Source organism: Pezoporus wallicus, unplaced genomic scaffold (assembly GCF_028554395.1).
Source record: "Pezoporus wallicus isolate ANWC-B61680 ecotype Strahan unplaced genomic scaffold, APGP_CSIRO_Pwel_v1 contig_8234, whole genome shotgun sequence".
In the NCBI taxonomy this organism is placed as follows: Eukaryota; Metazoa; Chordata; class Aves; order Psittaciformes; family Psittacidae; genus Pezoporus; species Pezoporus wallicus.
The window spans coordinates 557,824-573,740 of NW_026637703.1; the positions used below are offsets into that span (position 1 = coordinate 557,824).

Consider the following 15,917-nt stretch of genomic DNA (forward strand, 5'->3'; position numbering starts at 1 on the left):
CTGGGCTCATTCTTCTCCTGCCACACTGGCAGTGTGCAGTTTGCCTTTTGCCCAGCCTGGCCTCAGGGCACAGCACCTCTACACTCACCATCTTCACCTTTCAGACTAGCTTGTCCTCTGAGCACTGTGTCAAAGGACCCCTTCTATGTGTGTTTGGGGGGGTTTAATACCTTTTTCCTTTGGTTTTGGTAGCTCTTTTGTCTTGACGTGTCAAAAAAGAGGGTTTTAAAGCTGCAAACCTTACCTAGCAGCATGACTTCAGGTGTGTGAAAGGCAGGAGTTGAGCAGGTGGGTTGTTTTTACAAGAAAATAACAAAAAAAGAGGGGAAAAAACCTGAATTCCTTTCTGTAGAATTAAAACAAGAGCTCATTAGCTTTAATTTATATGAGTGTTATGAATGATGAGCTGGAGCTTGCTGAGGGTTTGCAGTCTGTAAGTTATGTTTGAATGAACTAGGAAAGAACCCCAAAACTAAACACTGAAAGCATCCATGGGCTGTAAGTGTTGCTAAATGATGTGGAGTGACAAGTTTGATAGATCAGCCTCCCCGCACCTAAAACCTAAGAAGTTTTTGGGGAGTAAGGATCACCTCCTTGGGATGATTAAGTGTTCAAGGCCAGGTTGGATGGGCTTGGAGCAAGCTGCTCTAGTGGAAGGTGTCACTATCCATGGTAGGGGGTTGGGACTGGAAGAGCTTTAAGGTCCCTTCCAATACAAACCAGGCTGGGATTCTGTTGTGCCTTTCATGACCATTTCAGTCCATGCCTGCACAGCCAGACTCAGCTGGATTCCCAAACACATAGAGAATCTGTCTGCATCTGAACCACACTGAGCTGCGAGGTCCTGGCCCGGGTGCAGCACGAAGCCCCTCTGCTCCTCATGGGGATGAGCTGCCAGTTCATGTCTGTGACCTGTGCCTTGGTGGCAGTTTCCTTGTAGCCGTTACTTAGGAGAACGAGGTTTGCCCTGATGTAAACAGGATGTGTCCATGGTCGTCTCTTCTTTTCAATGCAGCTTGTGTATGAACATTGAGCTAAACCATGATCTTTCTTTCCCATTTCTTTCCCTCCCCCTTCCCCATCCCTAGCGAACAGTGCTGAGTAAGGCAGAGCCAAGGAAAGACGCCTGCATGAAGACTGAGCTGCTGAAAGATATCACCAACAACAAAGAGGAAGGTGAGCACCTGCCTCGGTCGAGGGCCAGACCTTCCTGGTGAGGCTGGCGTGTGATGGGAACAAAACTGGGGGCGAGGAGATGGGCTTTGTCCCTTGGGTGTGCTGCCCCAAACAGTTCTGTGTTTATCTGAGCAGGGCTCTTCCCCAGGAGATGGCAAATTGGCTTTTCAGTCCTTCCATCGCCACCCACCTTAATGACTGATCGCTGATTGTCACTTCTGCTTTGGTGTGGCTGTGAAGCACAAAGGAGTTACTTTGAACCTCCTGTGAATGACTGCTTTGAACTGAACTCTGATCCTGCCACATGATGACCTGGCCCTTTTCCTCCCTCTAGTCAAGTGAACTTTCTGTTTTCCCCTGGGTTTTTCTTGCTCCAGACCAGGCACTGATGGCTGCAGGGTGGTTGGTGGGGTTAGGGCCCTCTACACTTTGTGCTGTTGTGGGATGCTTCATGGCTGCTGCATTGTTTCTTCTTGCTTTTCATTTGCAGGATGCAGCACATGTTAACTTGGCGAAGTCTTTCCTGTGTGGCTGGCTGGGAGTTGCATGCACACAAATCCGAGGGCTTAATAAATGTGTCAATGGGATTAGGGAAAAGAAAAACCCACCACACTTTATCTCTGCAGCCCCCTCCTTTCTTTCCATGGCTCTATTATTCCTTGACTAGTTACTTGTGATAGCTCTGCAGGGATTTGGTGTATTTTTGTTCTCTTTTCCATAATAGAGCATTAGAAAAGCACTGAACTGGCCCCATCAGAATACCTTGTCTTAGCTAACAACACAATTTTGGACTTAATTCAGATGTGTGTAGCACAGCATTGCTCTTCCTTTCTCTTCTCTCCAGCGTAATGTTTTGCCATTTCTTTAGTTAGTAAAGCTCAGAACAGACTAAATACTGAATGCTGCCTCAGATGTGGCCAGGCCATGGTGCCTGTATATTAACTGGGAGCACGTGAGTGCTGCTGCTGACACATGCATGCACCAGACCTCTGCTCTGGGAGCCCAAGTCTGAGGTGCCAGTGGGAGGTCACGTTGCTCTGGGAGGAGACTCTCACTTGATCCTTGCTTGGCTCAGGACTATAAAGGTGTTTATTTAGCTCTTGGTTGGTCTTAAGGTAAGTGTCAAGAGTCTGTGAAGGTAAAAAACCAGGAGGAGGGTGGAGAGAGAGACGTTTCTGCACCTTGTATGTCTTGAGTGCCTTGGACTGAAAGCAGGTGCTGTGTATGAAAGGGAAGCTGAGAACCCTCCCTGCGCAGGAAGAGTATTGAGGCTTCACAAGGTGCTTGGATTCCAACCACTTCAGCTTATTATCCAGTTTGCTACCGAGGAAAGAAGGGTGCTACAATGGGAACTGTGTGGTCTCCATTCCTATGGTAACATTCAGATGTTAGCCTTGTCTTCCTGAGCACACCACGTGTGTAAAAGACAATGGTTTGTGTGGTGGTTGTGCACTATGCATTGTTCTTCACTGGCCTTTGTTACCCAGCTGTGATTGCTGAAACTGGCAGCCAGGAGACCAGACAGGGCAAAATGATGCTTAGGTGTTTTAGATGTGCATCCAGATGTGCGCCCAGATGTGCACCCAGTGTTCATGTCCCCTGCTTCAGGGAGGCTGCGGCAGCAGAAGCGTTCTTGGAGCTGGGCAGCTCCAGAGCTGGAGCATCCCATGGTCACAGATGGGCTCGGGGCCTCGTTGCTGTGCTGTAGCCCTGTGGACCTGATCCCATGGCAAAGGAACAAATTAATATCACTCAGGCTGTTAAACTGCTTTGAGTCACCATCAGTATTCATGTGAGCCAGCCCACCAGAGAGATGCTGAATCCCATTTATCTGACCTCTGCAGTCTCAGTACTGAGCATTCACAGCAGAAGTTGTTCTTTTTTATTATTTTAGTTTTCCTGTTTTGACTCTTGACAGGAGAAGGGTAGCGGTGACACAGCCCCAGGGTGACACTGCCCTAGGGTGACACTGCCCTAGGGTGACACTGCCCCAGGGTGACAGCTCCAGGGCACTGGGAGCACTGGTGTTTGTGTTTTGGAAATACAGGGCAGGCTCTTGGATGAATATCATCTGCCTTCATGGATTTAAAAAGGGGACAGTGGAAAAAGAGATCATCAGTCACAGAGAATCCCAGCCTGGTTTGTATTAAAAGGGTCCTTAAAGCTCCTCCAGCTCCAACCCCTGCCACGGGCAGGGACACCTTCCACTAGAGCAGCTTGCTCCAAGCCCCTGTGTCCAACCTGGCCTTGAACACTGCCAGGGATGGGGCAGCCACAGCTTCTCTGGGCACCCTGTGCCAGCGCCTCAGCACCCTCACAGGGAAGAGCTTCTGCCTAAGAGCTCATCTCAGTCTCCCCTCGGGCAGGTTAAAGCCATTCCCCTTGGCCTGTCCCTACAGGCCCTTGTCCCAAGCCCCTCTCCAGGTTTCCTGCAGCCCCTTTAGGCACTGGAGCTGCTCTCAGGTCTCCCCTTCAGGAGCCTTCTCTTCTCCAGGCTGCCCCAGCCCAGCTCTCTCAGCCTGGCTCCAGAGCAGAGCTGCTCCAGCCCTCGCAGCATCTCCATGGCCTCCTCTGGACTTGCTCCAGCAGCTCCACGTCCCTCTTGTGCTGTTGCCCCAGAGCTGGGCACACCCCAGAGAGGAACTTTGCCCTGAAAGCATGGTTCTCTTCATCTCCTGACTTCAAAATGCTCCACTTTTTGGCTTCAGTGGTAGAGGTGCTGCTTTCCTTCCCAATGGGTGCAGGATCTCCAGCCACCAGTTCTCCCTAGTCAGCCCCCATCTCTTCAGCATCCTTTTAATGTCAGCTGGGCTCCTCTCTCCTTTGAATATTTATGATTTTTTTTACTTTGAGGAGAAGGGGAGGGCACTGCTGTAACACAGTGGTTGCAAACCAGGTGCATTTCTCCCTTGTCAGAGTTGATCCAGCAGGACAGTTGGTTATTGAATGAAAAGCCAGGGGTATCTGTGGTGTTCTAAAAGATGATCTGCAAAGTGCTTAAGGTGAAACACCTGTGAAGTGTGATATATGGAAATGTCTGCAGTACTTGTACTGCACTTCATATACTTCTACACAAGCTCAGTCTTTGATTAGTTCAGAGGTGGATGTTTCTCTTGCAGCAGCCGAAGACTCATGACCCTGTGCTGGAGACACAGGAAATTGCTGGGGACAGAGAACATACCCTGCAAGCGCTGGTTGCTTGTCTCTTTCAGGTTGTCTCGTCTCTACCAGTGCTCAGCACCAAGCTGTTCAGGAAAACATAGGAAAGTTCCATGTTTTAGTAGTGTCTTTGCTTCTAGGATATTCTTTTTCTTTCTGTTTGTCTTCTTGTTCTTTTCCCCTCAGACCCAGTGATGATTGCAGTTTGGCCTGGAGTATAAGGCTTGTAATGCTTGCATATTATTCTTTATCTCACTCCTCAGTGAGATCTGAACTTAAAAATCTGTATTTCAGACTTTGTTTCCACTGCATTCTCAAAGTAAGAGAGAGTTTTGGGCTCATCCAGCTGGTGGCCTGCGCATTGAAAGTGGTTGCTCGTCCCCTTCGGTCTCTGCAGCGGTGATTGGGTTCCCTTTGGCTGCAGCAGGGATGGCTGGTGAGACTGTGGCACGTCTGCTAGAGGGGTTCTGCCTACAGGCAGGCTTTGGCAGGCTGAACCAGCTCTGGCCAGCTCCAGGGCAGGACCAGAGCGAGGCCTGGCTCTGCTGGAAGAGCTGGAAGCAGTGGAGAGGAGCCCTCATTGCGGGAGTCTGGGCTGGCAGAGCAGAGGTGGGTTTCATTTTGCCTAATTTAGGGGTTTTTTTTGAAGTTATCATTCTGACTGAGCTGGTCCAGCTCGTTTCTGCTTGCACATGGTAGGCATGTCCAGGCAGGGGGTCGCTTAGCCAAAGACAGGTGCCTGAAGTCAGACTGTGCTTATCTGAGCTGTCATCTTGGTTGCAGTGGTGGCTTAAGGGCACCCTGGAGTTTGAGTGAGGTGGCCTCATCCTGTCTGACTTGGCTTCTCCCTTACTTTTGTATGACTTTGTTCCCTTCATGGGGATTTTAAGTCAATTTTGAATGACTGTGATACTGAGAAGATACTGAGATTGGTACTGATACTGAGAAGAAAGCTGAAGTCTGAAACTCGTGCACAGGGTCTGCTTGAGCCTGGGGAAGGGTGGAAGGGCTGGAAACTCTGCATCACTCCAGTGAGCTGTTAATTCTGAGAAGTGGTTTGAATACATTACTGATAATCCTTTGCCATGTGGAGTCTCACTGACAGTGGAGCTGCAGCATTTCCTGAGTCTTAAATTCCTTGTGTTACTAAAATGTAGCCAGCTTCTAAGAGATAAACCTTTAGTGAAGTTTCTTTCATCTTGATATCCAGGTAGGATGCCAAGGCCAGGATGGTCTGGGCTTGGAGCAACCTGCTCTAATGGAAGGTGTCCCTGCCTGTGACATTGGAATTGAATGAGCTTTACGGTCCCTTCCAATCCAAGCAACTTGATGATTCTGTGAATTTCAGATATGAAGACAGGCACCATAACAAAACATAAATCTCTTGGGCAAGTTACCCATCCCAGATTAATCCCAAATGCTTGGATTGGGATGCAGGCAGCACTGTGGGCAATGTGACAAGGTTTTCCTGCTGCATGTGGTGTAGGGGATGGATGCATAAGGGAGCTCTGAAAATGCTGAGATGCTTCTAGTAAAAAAGTTACACTTCCATGGGCACAGGCTCTATCTACCTTTCATGTTGTTGTAGTTAAGGAATGAATGGTTGTAGATTAAAGAACAGTGAGTGAGTTGGAAAGAAGCGAATACTGAGGAGAGGGAGTTCTGGTCTGCTTGGAAGGAAGGAATGCTGTCAAGTTGTAAAGTTCTGGAGAAATGATTTCAGTTTTTACTCACTTGCATTTGCAGCACAAGAGCAGAAAAGCTGTTGACCAGAAGAGAACTCACTGCTGTGAGTGTCTTTGAAATGAAGATCTTGGCAGGTTTGCAGTGATTCATCTTGTTTAATCATGAAGAAGGGGAGATGAGGAGGTCATGGCAGGAAGCTTTGTCTGTCTGGTGAGGTTGAAGAGCTTCTGTAGGCTGTTGTAGTCAGTATTTCTTCATTGGGAGGTTCCTGCTGCCTCTCGTTCGTGTTCCTGTCTCCATCTGTAGGCCGTATTTCAGCAAAAGTGTAAATATCTGTTGAGTTGTGTCTGTTCAGCACTGGTTGTGAACCTGCACTTCATGTGCCTAAGACTTGTTGAACGTGGTCAGGCTTGCAGATCTGTCCCATTCCACAGGGATGGAGCATGTGTTACAGGCAGAGCATCACGTCAAGAGGAGCAATAGCCTAGCCTGGGCGAGCAGCTCCTGTTCTGCTGTTACCAGACTAAGGATTTTGGTTGTAAAACCCAGACTCCTTTACTTGGGCTACCACATGTTATTAAGTAACGTAGCTCCTGATCTAAACTAGTTCTTTGTGGGGGTATCTTTAATGGGATGTATTTGAAGGGGGCCTACAAAGGTGCTGGAGAAGGACTCTTCATCACAACTGTAGTGATAGGACAAGGGGGAATGAGTTCAAACTGAAACAGGAAAAGTTCAGATTAGATTTAAGGCAGAAGCTCTTCCCTGTGAGGGTGCTGAGGCGCTGGCACAGGGTGCCCAGAGAAGCTGTGGCTGCCCCATCCCTGGCAGTGTTCAAGGCCAGGTTGGACACAGGGGCTTGGAGCAAGCTGCTCCAGTGGAAGGTGTCCCTGCCTGTGGCAGGGGTTGGAGCTGGATGAGCTTCAAGGTCCTTTCCAACACAAATCAGGCTGTGATTCTATGGAGGTGGAAGCCCTTGGACCTCCTTTTGACTGGCAACCTGAGCAGCCCTCTACAACAGCGCAGAGTGGGTGCACCATCCTGTTAGATCAAACCCATCCCCTGATGACTGCTGTCAAGGTCTCCAGTTCTGTGCCACTTTAGGGACTATGAAATTTCATATCTTTATTTAGGCAGACCTCTAATCATGTGGATCTGGGGGTCTGGTGCCAGTTCATAAGAGATTGATGGTGCTTCCACAGCCCCACTGTGCTTTGTGCACTTCAGAAGAGTGTGTGTGGGAACTGTACGTGGGATTTTCATTTCGGCTTCCCAGATTTGTCTGGACTAACACAGTTACTCTTCCCCTTAGGGCAGTGCTGTAATGCACCTTGTTTTGGTTGCCTTCATGGCAGGTAAAGCAATTCGTGCCCTCTGCTTATTCTCTTTATCTAATAGTCAGCCACTGAAGTCATTTGACCGCACTGGTGGGAGTGTGCAGTGTTTAAATCAACACAGATTGAAGACTGAATTCGGACAGGGGCCTGGTGCTGAGCACTGGAAACCTCCATCTGTAGTCAGGGAGCTCATTTGTTGTTTTATTCTGGCACTGACTTAGCTGAAATAATTGTTTAAATGGCAACAGCAGAGGCTTTTAAAGACACCAAATGCAGAAAGAGAAACGAGGATTGAAAGAATGGCTCCTTCTGCTCAGGACTTTTCAAGTAGCTAAATAACAGTGAAAACCCAGCGCTTTATCTCCTCCAGGAGTCATTGCTCTCCAAAACAAACCCTTGTGTGGCTTATCAGAGCTTTCAGTACACAGAAGGTGGTCTGGGTGGTGTGAGAGGGCAGCAGATGGAGGTGATGACTTTGGATCGTGCTTGGAGAACCACTTAGTTACTGCCTGCTGGAGGGGTGGCTTTCTGCCTCTGCCCCCAGTGTGTGCTCCAGTGGGCACTAGTGAGCTCTTTCAGGAGGTTTCGGAACTCTTTGGGGAAGTTTTGGAGCTGTTTTTAGAGGCTCTGAGCCACCAAAGTCCATGTGAGAGGCAGTCACAGGCTGCTCTGGTGACAGCGCTGCTTCTCCTCCTTGCTGTTTGCATTGAGCTGCTTGTGCTTGGGCATACAGCAGAGCCCTGCTGAGCTTGGATTTGAACAGTCAGCCCAGGTATGCTGGACTTGACATCCTGGCATCCAGGATCCTGGTTCTGCTTCACACTTGAGCCTTGCATCAGGTTTTGCCAGGTCAGCAGAGACATTCAGGGTATTGTTTTCCTGGCATGTTTGGGCTTCAGGAGTGGAACGAAATGAGATGCTGACAGCAGTATGCTGCTCTGGCTTGCAGAGCTGTCCTCCACTTTGACTCTGGGCCTTTCTGAGTACCGTACATGAAAACTGCTTTGATTCAAGCTGGTTGTAATCAGTCCTACCTGCTTTGACAGGGCTTTTTCTGGTGGGATTTGTGGTGCTCTTCATAGCTGTGTGGCCTCTGGAAGGGAAACAACACAAGGGATCCCTAACAGCGGGTTGATTTAATCGTTTCACTGAGCGTGGCAGTGAATTGTTATCACTCCTGGTTGCCTGCCTGGGGAGCTGCTGGTTTGTCATGTTGGAAACCCTTCTGCAAGTACACAGACGGAACTAGATGATCTTAAGGTCCTTTCTAACCCAAACCATTCTAAGTACACAGCGTTCATAGTTGGGTTTTCTTCAGGTCAGGTCTGAAACCTCAGATGGGACAAACTCATTGATGAGGGGAGCATGGAAGTGTTTGGAAGGAGTGCGGGAAAAACCATTTTTGCATGGGCACTCCTGTGTTATCTGGGTGTGAGCTTTGAGCCTGCAAAATTCTTGCTGCGTTTGACTCCTGTCGTTCCTATAGTCTAGAATTGCACTTCACACGCTTCCCCCTGTTTACTCTGGCTGTTGCCTCTGAGATGACACCATGAATCCTGCTCCTGTGCTGCTTCACCCCAGGAGAAGAGCCACTGGATAACCGTGCCAGGAGAGCTGGCATTGCCAGGGAGTTCCTCCTTGGGGTGTGCTGTGTAGTGGCAGAGCCGCTTGGCTGCTGAGCTGTGTCTGAGCCACCAAAGTCCAGTCTGGCATTGCGAAGGGCTTTGCCTGAGATCTGAATGCAAGATTGGGCAGTGTTTTGTTTGATGTGCAGGGGGTTGACAGATGGTCCAGGAAGTGTAGTTACTGGAAAAGCACAAGGTAATATTTACCTTGAGAAATCCATACTTGGGAATAAATGGCCACATCTGCAGCTGAGGCAAGTGAGAATGAGTGCGCTGCTTGCAACTGAGGCACACACCCCACTTTTCACTGAGGATCCAGGCAAGCCAGGTAGGTGAGTGAGCAATCTAAATGGATTTACATAGATATATATAGCAAGCAGCTTTCTGGAGGAAAGGGTTGTTCTTCCTGAGCCATTGTGAGTAGCTGTACCTTCTCTTTGGAGTTTCGATACTGCTTGTGACCCTTTTCCTTCTCTCTTCCTCCTCCTCCTCCTCCCTCTTTCTCCAGGGTTTAATGCCATGGCTGCAGATGAAAGTGCTACAGAAAAGCAAGCGGGGGAACCAAAAATGGCAGTAGATGGTGAAACCAACGGTTCCTGTGAGCACAGCGAAGCTGGTGGCCACCCAAACCCAGCTAAAACCACTCAGGACAATACGAAAGTGAGCCAGCAGGACTCCAGTACTAAGTTAAATAGGATAGCAGAAAATGGCATTTCTGAACGAGATGGTGAGACTGGGAAGCAAAACCATCTGAAAGCTAATGACTTCACACAGACTTCTGTAACAGGGAGCAATGGATATATTCTAACCAAGCAGATGGCACAGGAGCAGCCTCTAAGGACTACCAGCACCTTTGCTTCTCTCACCGGCCATGCTGCAAAAACCCTGCCAGGAGGAGCAAGCAAAGGGAGAACTGTGGGCTCCTTTTCTCAGATGCAAGCCACAATGCCAGCCAAGCTCGGGGAGGGCAGTAAGGACATGGATGCTAAAAAAGCCACCGCTGCTAACGCTGAAGTCAAGGTCCACAGAGCACGGAAGACAATGCCTAAACCCATCGCTAGCCTGGTAATGTATATGCCCAGCAGCCAGTGCTGCTGCTGCAACTGCTTGTGGCTTGCTTTGAGTGCATGAGAGGGATGCTGTGCTGCATGGGAACATGAATAATCCCTGTAATTCCCACCAAGTGGATTGTTAGGGGGGTTTTAATATACATCATAAAATCATAGAATGGTTTGGATTAGAAAGGACCATAAGATCATCTAGTGCCAACCCCCTGCCATGGGCAGGGATGCCTCACACTAGACCATGTTGCCCAAGGCCCTGTCCAACCTGGGCTTGAGCGCTGCCAGGGACAGAGCATTTACCACTTCTATGGGCACCCTGTGCCAGCACCTCAGCACCCTCACAGGGAAGAGCTTCTGCCTCATCTCCAACCTGAACTTCCCCTGTTTCAGTTTGAACCCATCACCCCTTGTCCTATCACTGCAGTCCCCGATGAAGAGTCCCTCTCCAGCATCCCTATAGGCCCCCTTCAGACACTGGAAGCTGCTCTGAGGTCTCCATGCAGCTTCTCTTCTCCAGGCTGAACAGCCCCAATGTTCTCAGCCTGTCTTCATATGGGAGGTGCTGCAGCCCCTGATCATCCTCGTGGCCTCTTCTGGACTTGCTCCAGCAGCTCCATGACTGCTGGAGCAGTTGAGGACACAAGAACTGCACACAGTGCTCCTATATATATATATGTAATATATATTAATTTTTATATAAATATGTATATTTATTTTGTCTCTTGTGACAGAGAGCAGAGGTGTTGGAATAGAGCCACATGGCCACCACCAGCTCTCTTCCCCAATGTGTTTCTAAATATATAATTGATCAGTTACCTTCTCCAATAGATACATGTGAGACACTCGATGGCCTTTATCTCTTGGCTGTGTTGCTCATCAGCCATCTGCTGCAATCCAGAGCTGCTTGGGAAGCAAATTAGATTTCTTCTAAGTTGGACTCAGAAGAAATTATCATAGCATGTTAAACTGGGGCTTCTCCTAAGCTTGGAAGCTGTCAAGAAGCTGGTATGGTAGGCAACTTGATTGCATTGCCATGGCATTATAGTGGTAAACCAGAGGATGTTTTCTCTTTCTCTCTGTGTTGCCTGCAGTAATGCAACTTGTTCACACATCTTCATTCCAGAATCCTTAGGGATGGATCACTTAACAAAACAGAGCTCTGCCTTGGTTTTAGGAGGCAAAAGGAGATGTGAAGTCATCTGGTGCATTCATGTTACAGTGGGGTGAACAGAAATGTTCCTTTCTTTGTCATTGGCCAAGTTTGGTTCTTTTGCCTATTTTGGGGGTTCTTTTGCCAAAGGTAAGGAGTAGACACTGGAACAGGCAGATGTCCCTTGGTCTCCAGCCCTGTGACCCTTTATATTTAGCTACAGTAACATAGATCCTCTCATTGTGCTGTATCTACTAATGGGAGAGAGACCAGCCTTTAGGTATCCTGCACCTAGGTGAAGGAAGGGATTGTTAGTCCTGCGTGGCAGTGTGAGTGACACCCACAAATATGTGGGAAGTTGCTTGCAAAGGTTGGTGACCAGCAAATGCCAGGTGATCCTCAAATGTCACCCACGTGTTGCAGCACAGCAGCAATACGATGTGAAGGTCTCAGAGCTGTGACTCGCTGTGATCTGGGTCAGGGGAAGAGAGGAGGAAGAGGAGAGATGGGTGGCACGCAGCCAGGCACAGATGGGAAAGGTGTCCTCAGCTGTGGCACCTCCTGTGCTCCGGATGCAGGTGGGAGTCTAAAGAGCACCTCAGGATTAGAGACGTGGTGGGCACCCAGCTCAGCACCAGGGCACAAACCACACGTGCCATAGGATTTCCCATCCCTTCTCCCACCCCACACCACTGTTTCCCCTTGCCTTCCCCTGACTGTGTCTGAATTATCTCCTTCTCACACGCTGCTGTTTTCTGGCTGGGGAAGCCCAGATGCAGTTACATGCAGCCTGATGAAAGTCTCTCCTAAGGCTGTCTCTTACCCAAACAAGGCTTTGCAGCCTCACAGCTTCCCTTCAGCAGCCTGTCGTGCACTTAAATGAGGCCGGGCAAACCCCCAGACCCTTGTGGAATTTGACAGAGAGAGCTCCCTTGGGGCTGAGCAATTGAAAGAGGCAATTCCCTTCTAAAAGATGACTGCTGGGTTAGGAGGGAGAGTTTTCCTCATTCATATTTTATGATACATCAAAAAGATTATTTGTACACAGCCCCTTGGGCTTCAAGGTTTGTCTCTAGAAAGCTGCTTCTGCAGGTGCTCACGGACATGAGGGGCTGTGATGATGCTGTTGATGGTTATTTGCTCACACACTACCAGCAGCTTCCTAACCCAAAGCCTGCAGTTGTTGGACTGCTCAAGAATGCACAGCATGTCCTCAGCACCTCTGGCCATTTTCTTTGGGCTTAAAATAGGGAGAGGAAGAACATTCACAAGCAGGGTGGTAAGAAGAGGCTGTTCCCGTGTTCTCCACTCAATGCATCTGAATGTGAGCCCAAGATTTGATCTCATTTCTATAAGACAATAACACATCTGGTTTGTTCAGCCCTCCTGATAATTACTACCTTGTTTTTGCCCATTGTCTCTGAACGTACATGCTAGTTTCTTTTGAGCAGCAGAGGCCTTGCTAGTTGTCATTTTGCCATCCTGATTAGTTCTTTGTGGAGCTGCTTCTAAGAGGCTCATCAGCCCAGCAGTGCAGGAACGTTTCAGGCGCCAGCCTCCACATTCACACCTTTTCTCCTCCAAAAACACTGGCAGAGCAGGTGCCGTATTCCAGGAAACGCGTTGTGGAAATCACCCCGAAGTTGATGACAGGGCACAGTCAGTTCTTTACTGATAGGTTTTAGAGCAATGCTGTTTTCTTGGTAGACTGTTCTTGCTGCCTGGGAGCGGGAGGGGAGGAAGGTGTTTGGTTGCCTGCAAAGTGGCAGGAACATTTGTTGTTCCATCCCCCAGGCACCTGCAGTAATCCACCAGGGCAAAAAATGCCGTTTTCTGTAATGCAATCACTGCCAGGGGACCATGGCTGCCTTTTCCTGCACACGTGGATTGGTTTTTGAAAGGAGGAAAATAACTGTCTCCCAAATGTAACCAGCTTTCTCTTTGTTTAGGAGTTGCTTCCTGAATTGGGATCGAAGCTGAGTCTGAAACAGGTGATGATTTTAATTGATGTTGTTGCATGTTAAGGTGATTTTTAAGCAGAGACCTTAGAAGGTTGTTGACAGCATCCTGTCTGCTCCCCTGCTGAATAGTGCAGTAACACGAGCACTGTACCTTTTGTCCATTTACAACCCTATTGAGAACCCAAAAGTTTCCAGGGCAAGGCAACAGACTGAAAGGGATGTGTAAGTGTATCCTGTGCTTGGAGAAGGCCCCTTCACATCACTAAGATGTGTCTGGAAGGGATAAGGGATGATAAAGGAGATGAAAGCATCCCATATCTCTTGAGATAAGAGGAGCAGATGGCTGAATTGGGAATCCAGGTTCTGTCTTTGTTCATTACTTGGTGACCATGAGGCTGGAGTTTGAGGTGTGTGTCTCTGGTGGTATTTTCTTGTGCGATGCAGAGGAGTGGGTTGAGGGAGCTGAACTATCAGAAGAAATAGTGCAGAAATCCATAAATTCATGTCTCGGCCTAATTCCCAGCGAGCACAGAAAACAGGGTGCCAGTTTAACTGGGGGAGACAAAGCCTGGACAGGGAAGGATGAGTCTGGAGCAGGAGATGCTTTGCTTATCATAGAATCATAGACTGGTTTGGGTTGAAAAGGACCATAAGATTATCCAGTTCCAACCCCTGCCACGGACAGGGACACCTTCCACTAGAGCAGCTTGCTCCAAGCCCCTGTGTCCAACCTGGCCTTGAACACTGCCAGGGATGGGCAGCCACAGCTTCTCTGGGCACCCTGTGCCAGCACCTCAGCACCCTCACAGTAAAGAACTTCTTCCTTAGATCTAACCTGAACTTCCTCTGTTTCAGTCTGAACCCATCACCCCTTGTCCTGTCACTCCAGTCCCTACTGAAAAGTCCCTCTCCAGCATCCTTGTAGCCCCCTTCAGACACTGGAAGCTGCTCTTAGGTCTCCACACAGCTTCTCTTCTCCAGGCTGAACAGCCCCAGTGTTCTCAGCCTGTCTTCATATGGGAGGTGCTGCAGCCCCCTAAGTGGGCGAATGTTGTGTTTCAATCAATATTCATCAAACTGTATCTTTAAGCAGCATTGCCACTCTGTATCTGATCCCAGGACTGGTGGTTGCTATAACTGGAAGTACGATTTTCCATGCCAGTGCCCAGCAGTACTGCAGTGATGTGTTGATGTGGTCTGTGGGTTGCTCTGCAGGAGCCCCTGGCCTGAGAACACCTTGTGTTCATCTCCTGGGGCCGGGCAGGCACTTTGCAAGTGTCTGTTTGTGGAGCAGGCTTTAATAGGCAGAAAACAAAGGCCAGGTGCTCACGGGATGGTAATGGAGATAGTGACTTCTTGGAGGGGAGGGAATAAATAGAGGTAAAGAGTAGAGGGCATAGTGAAACAGAGGACTCCAATGGCAAGTGCTGCTGTCAGCTTGTCTGAACCCAGAAGGTGCACCCATGGAGGATGCTCTCCTGAGGGGTAACCAGGTGCGCATGGGTAGAGCAAGACTGAAAGTGTGAAGTCCACATGTGTGAGCTTGGCCACAGTTAAATGTCCCCTGTTGGAACTCTCCTTTAGGAGTGTTGAAGCCATAGACTGCCACTCTACTTCTTGCATAGAGGGTTTGCTGCAGAGGGAGGTGGAAAGTCAGTGTAGGTTTGTGGCTTGGTTTAGTCTGTGCTGAAGTGCAGTCTGCCTGGCAGCCTGCAGCACTATGATTTTATGCAGGTGTGTGCACACAAATCAGTGCAGTTGTGATCAAGTCACACCAGGATCCCTCTTCTAAAGGGACCTGTTAATCTGCAGATAAAAGGGTATTAATAAGAGGATCAGCCTCGCAGTTTGTCTGATCTAGATAAGACCAAAGCCATGCAGGTTTCTTTTGGTTGCTCCAAGGTAAGGCTTGGGCAGGGGTCAGGATCCCCTGACAGCCATGCTGGAATTCAGTCATGAGAAGTGTAATTCTGCAGCAGCAAAGGGACAGTAGTGCCATGACAGCTCCTACAGGCAGTGTCATCTGCTGGTGATCCATTTTTCATAGCAGACTGATGCTTCTTGCTTAAATATCAGTTGTTAGAGGCACATACCCCTGGGAGCTGCTGCTTTGTGCTGTTCAAAGGCAGCGCCTCGGAACAAATCTTGTTGCCCCTCTGCATGATGGATGGAGAGAAGAGGGCTGCTCCATGACAGCTGCTGTGTTGCTCCTCCTGGCTACTTGGCTTCGGTTTCAAGCTTGTTCTGTGCTGGAGATGAAAGTCCTTTAGAGAAGAGAAGGAAGAGCTTGTGTGTGTAAGCTGGTGATGGTTTCAGGTGTAAAGAGCAAATGGCCGTGGTGTGGGGCTCGCTGAGCTGCTCTGCTTCAAAGCAGGACCTTGCTGGTGTCCTTGCACAGACCCATAGGTGGTGTTCTGCTCTGGTGGGAAACCAGAGCCCAGCTTTGGTTGTGCCCAGCTTGCTTGCTTTGGGAACTGAAAGCCCTCTTAATTGCTGGGCTGCGGGAAGAGCACTGTGTACAGCCTGTTGGACCAACACGGGTTCAGTAAGGTTGGTTTGTTCTCTATTTTGCTTTTCTAGAGGGATATTCTTTCTTCCTTTGTTTTTAGTGACTTCTCCCTGCTGCTGTCGGGGACTTCTGTGCCAACAACAGATACATGCTTGATCCCATTAAAATGTAGGAAGCACTTGAGTTTAATGTTTATAAACACATCAAATACTGTGTTCTTGTCTCAGGCTAAGCAAGTTTCTGGGTTATT

The 15,917-nt window shown here is 48.9% G+C and overlaps 1 protein-coding gene across 17 annotated transcripts in view; it reads left to right on the forward strand.

The window, feature by feature from the left end:
• The window catches only part of EHMT1 (euchromatic histone lysine methyltransferase 1), a 114,924-nt gene that overhangs the window by 53,944 nt on the left and 45,063 nt on the right, over window positions 1-15,917 (forward strand). For 14 of the 17 annotated variants that reach the window (XM_057407364.1, XM_057407368.1, XM_057407369.1 and 11 more), the window contains 3 exons: window positions 1,089-1,176; window positions 9,492-10,048; window positions 13,147-13,188. In XM_057407364.1, the coding sequence (XP_057263347.1) occupies window positions 1,089-1,176; window positions 9,492-10,048; window positions 13,147-13,188 (687 nt within the window). Of the gene's footprint in view, window positions 1-1,088; window positions 1,177-9,491; window positions 10,049-13,146; window positions 13,189-15,917 lie in introns of those variants that run through there. The other 3 variants (XM_057407358.1, XM_057407362.1, XM_057407371.1) reach the window with 1 other exon arrangement.